At 38.8% G+C, this 3329-nt stretch overlaps 1 protein-coding gene across 1 annotated transcript; it reads right to left on the bottom strand.

The window, feature by feature from the left end:
• Positions 1 to 528: 528 nt before the first annotated feature.
• Positions 529 to 3096, bottom strand: LOC113323404. Its single transcript, XM_026571704.1, has 2 exons — positions 2681 to 3096; positions 529 to 2529 (listed from the first exon to the last, which is right to left on the bottom strand). Exon 2 carries the CDS (start codon positions 1922 to 1924, stop codon positions 695 to 697), a length of 1230 nt encoding a protein of 409 aa, XP_026427489.1. The 5' UTR covers positions 1925 to 2529; positions 2681 to 3096; the 3' UTR covers positions 529 to 694.
• Positions 3097 to 3329: the final 233 nt, after the last annotated feature.

Below are 3329 nucleotides of genomic sequence, written 5' to 3' on the forward strand. Positions count from 1 at the left end.
GTTCTTCAATTGAAACCGAGTAAGATGATTCCGTATCAGAAACCGAGTAAGATGATTCCGTATCAGCTACATACGCATCCACCAACCACATTTCAGAGAATTCGAGGTCAGATGACCCAGTGGCTTGTAAAATCTCAAATAACCATCATGAAGTTGAACATATGATACAAAACATTAGAATTTAAATGTGGCCAACTAAAAGATGTGGGAAAGAAATTCAGGGCAGTCCACATTGAGACGGTATCAAGGGTTAATGACACTTGTTAGTTATCTGAGTACCTGCAAACCAAGTGCAGGTGCAGCTCATCTATTTAAAGAATCTGGTCTTGCTTTAGCATCTACAGATAGAATTGAGATGAAATCTAAAAAAAAAAAAAGACTAATAAGTTCAGTCTGTGTACCTTTATCTCCCACTTCTGCCAGAATTCTGCGTGTTACTGTATAAAATCTCAACCTCATTGAACAAAATCGCTGATCCAGAACAACCCTTTTGAGGAAAAGAAATCTAGCTTTGACGATATACATCCATAGACAAACATAAAATTTCATTGCAATTTATGATGATTTCACCTGATTTGCTCATCAATATAATCCACAATCTAATTCCATGTTCTCCTACCAAAGTATGCCCATAACTCCAAGACTTAACTACTAGATTAATCTAGTAAAAATGATGACAGTTACCATATGTGTACTAACTAAAAAAAGGATAATACACTTTGGAGCGTCTGTAGATAAACATGAATCCCAAACATGGCTCCAAATCTAACTTAGAAAAATCATCAGCATCAACTTCTTCGACTCCTTCTGGTATGAAGGTTTGCAGAGAAACAAAGTTCTCCTCATGACAGTGCAGCTGATAATCCAAATTGGAGCAATAAATATCATTATCACCAGAATTATAGATGTGCCGGGGTTCTTTTATCTTAGCTCGAAAGAGCACATCCTCTCTATGACGAAAAGGCCTTACAAGCTGAAGATTTCCAGAACGTAAGTTGTAAACTTGGAGATATTTTCCTTTGAACCAGTAAAGCAACATCTGATCTGAGAAACTGTAGATGCGGGTAGGAGGTGTAGTAGTACTGCTAAAGCAAAAACAGCAGGGCTCTGGTGCCAGCTTCCTTGAGCATGTGGGAGTAGAACTTATACGAACATCAAAACTCTCCTCCTTAACCCACACTTGCTTGACATTATCCTTCAACACGTACAAATGAACTTTACAACAGCAACAGCAACAGCAACAGCAACTACCACCGCTACCCTGATGATCACCACAGCAACGATGAGGATAAACAATTCCATTCCCTGATATTTTTTCGACAAGCGCAATACAGGGAGATCCCTTGAACTCCAGCAGATGAGGATAATCCACAAGTAAGTGATTCTGCTGCTCGCCGGTTGTAATATTAGCTGGCAGTTGAATGAACTGAAACTTCTCATTATGGAGATTGAACAACAGTAGCATCTCCATCTCATTACTAACAGCATTACTGTTATCATGCTCGATATCGTTAGATCCTGCTCCTCCCAAAGTTGCTATTATCTTCCAAACCAAACATCCAATACTAGGGGCACAGTAGATGGCTGATTTATCACTATCCGGGGGCGCTCTTATATTTGTAACAGGACCGCCGCCGAGACCTGATATGGGTGTGCTTGTAGCAGTGATGTTTCTCCATGACTTGGTTCCCAATGTATATACCACAAAGTTAAGCTCGATTTGAGAAGTACGAAAAATACTGACCAACTTGTATTTGTTTGCTGAGCGATCAAACCCAAATCCATGATAGATGATGGGGGCACTGACGGCTGGATAGATAAGGAGAAAGTCTTTCCTGTTTGGGTCCGAAATCATGGAAGCAGTTGCAGTTAAGTATCTATCCATTGCAGCTATACAAGGTAGACCATGACAGTAACCGACCATTTCACATCTATAACGACTAACACCACCACCTAGAGACTTCTCAAACTGTAGAGCATTTCCATTTTCACGATCATACACTCCACTAGTTACTTTGAAAAAGTGACATCCATATGTAGGAACACCTTCTTTAACAATCCATTCTTCCCTGACATTTAAAAGACTAAGGACAACTTGGGGCTGTTTCTGCGACTGAAGGAAATGAGAAGAAGTAAAGCGTTTATGATCATTATGAATGGAGTTATACCAGAGTTTAGATACCAGAGCAGACACTGCTCTGGACTGGAAGCCTGGTTAATATTTCATCCACAATTAAATCATGAGGAAGGCACTTCTTACTTCTATATGCTCTTTTCTTCTTCGTCTTTGGATCACCACCACAATCTTTTCTTTTATAAGGTCTTTTCTTCGTCTTCATCATTGTTGAAGTATTTGCATCACCACCACAATCTTTTCTTTTATATGCTCTTTTATTCTTCATCTCCATCACTGTCATAGTAGTATTGGCAGTTGTATCCTCACCGCCGCAACCAATTTGCAGGGATTGTATTGTCGTCATAACTTAATATATAGAATTATTGATGGAGCTACTAGCTGCTAGTTGATTCCTACCGTATAAGAAAATAACGATTATTTTCGATTCTAAATTGATCTGATGGTAGAATGCAATCCAAATTGATATGCGAAAACAAATTGCTGCAGCTCAAGAAAAATTTATACAAAACATAGAAAGAGCTTGTAAAAGGAAATTGGAATTACCTGCTGGGAGTTGAAGAAAGGAAATTAAAATTTCCCCAAAATTATTCTGAGAGACCCTAATTAAACAAGGAATCTATTTCCTTCCCCAAGCTGGAGTGACGTCATTTCTTCTTCTTCAAAATAAGGCCCCAAACCCTTCTTTACCACCAAGAAGATGGCCAAGTAGTTGAATTTTGTGATAAAGGAGGTATCATCTTTACAGGGTTCTGATTTGGGCAATGCAGCGTTTTTTGAATTTGGGGGATTCTGAGTCATTTTGTGAAAATGGGTTTTGATTGATTCTCCAGAGATATTGTTGGGGTTTTGAGTTTTAGGGTTACCATCTATCAGATTTTACTAGAACGTTGAAAAAGAAGTTTTTGGATCTTAATGGAAACTAGGAATTACAGGCTAGTCCAGGAACGAGTGAATCGGTTACTGGCTAGTCCATTCCCAGAATTGATTTATCCTCTGCTCCAAAAACATGAAACTTTATCCCCTAATCCATCCACGTGCGGTTTATACAAGACCAGTTTTCAAATATTCCCAACATACCCTTCTGCAACTCAAAGTGACGAACAAGTCAGTTTCTTTCCTCTTTTTTTCTTCTCAGATCGGTTTCTCTCACTCTGTGTTTTGGATAGAATCAATTCTGGTACTGTTTTTCAAT

The sequence above is a fragment of the Papaver somniferum genome, chromosome 11 (genome assembly GCF_003573695.1).
Source record: "Papaver somniferum cultivar HN1 chromosome 11, ASM357369v1, whole genome shotgun sequence".
NCBI lineage: Eukaryota > Viridiplantae > Streptophyta > Magnoliopsida > Ranunculales > Papaveraceae > Papaver > Papaver somniferum.

Excerpts from the sequence above, each read along its gene's own strand:
- LOC113323404 (XM_026571704.1), bottom strand. The coding sequence starts at position 1,924 with ATGGTCGGTTACTGTCATGGTCTACCTTGTATAGCTGCAATGGATAGA.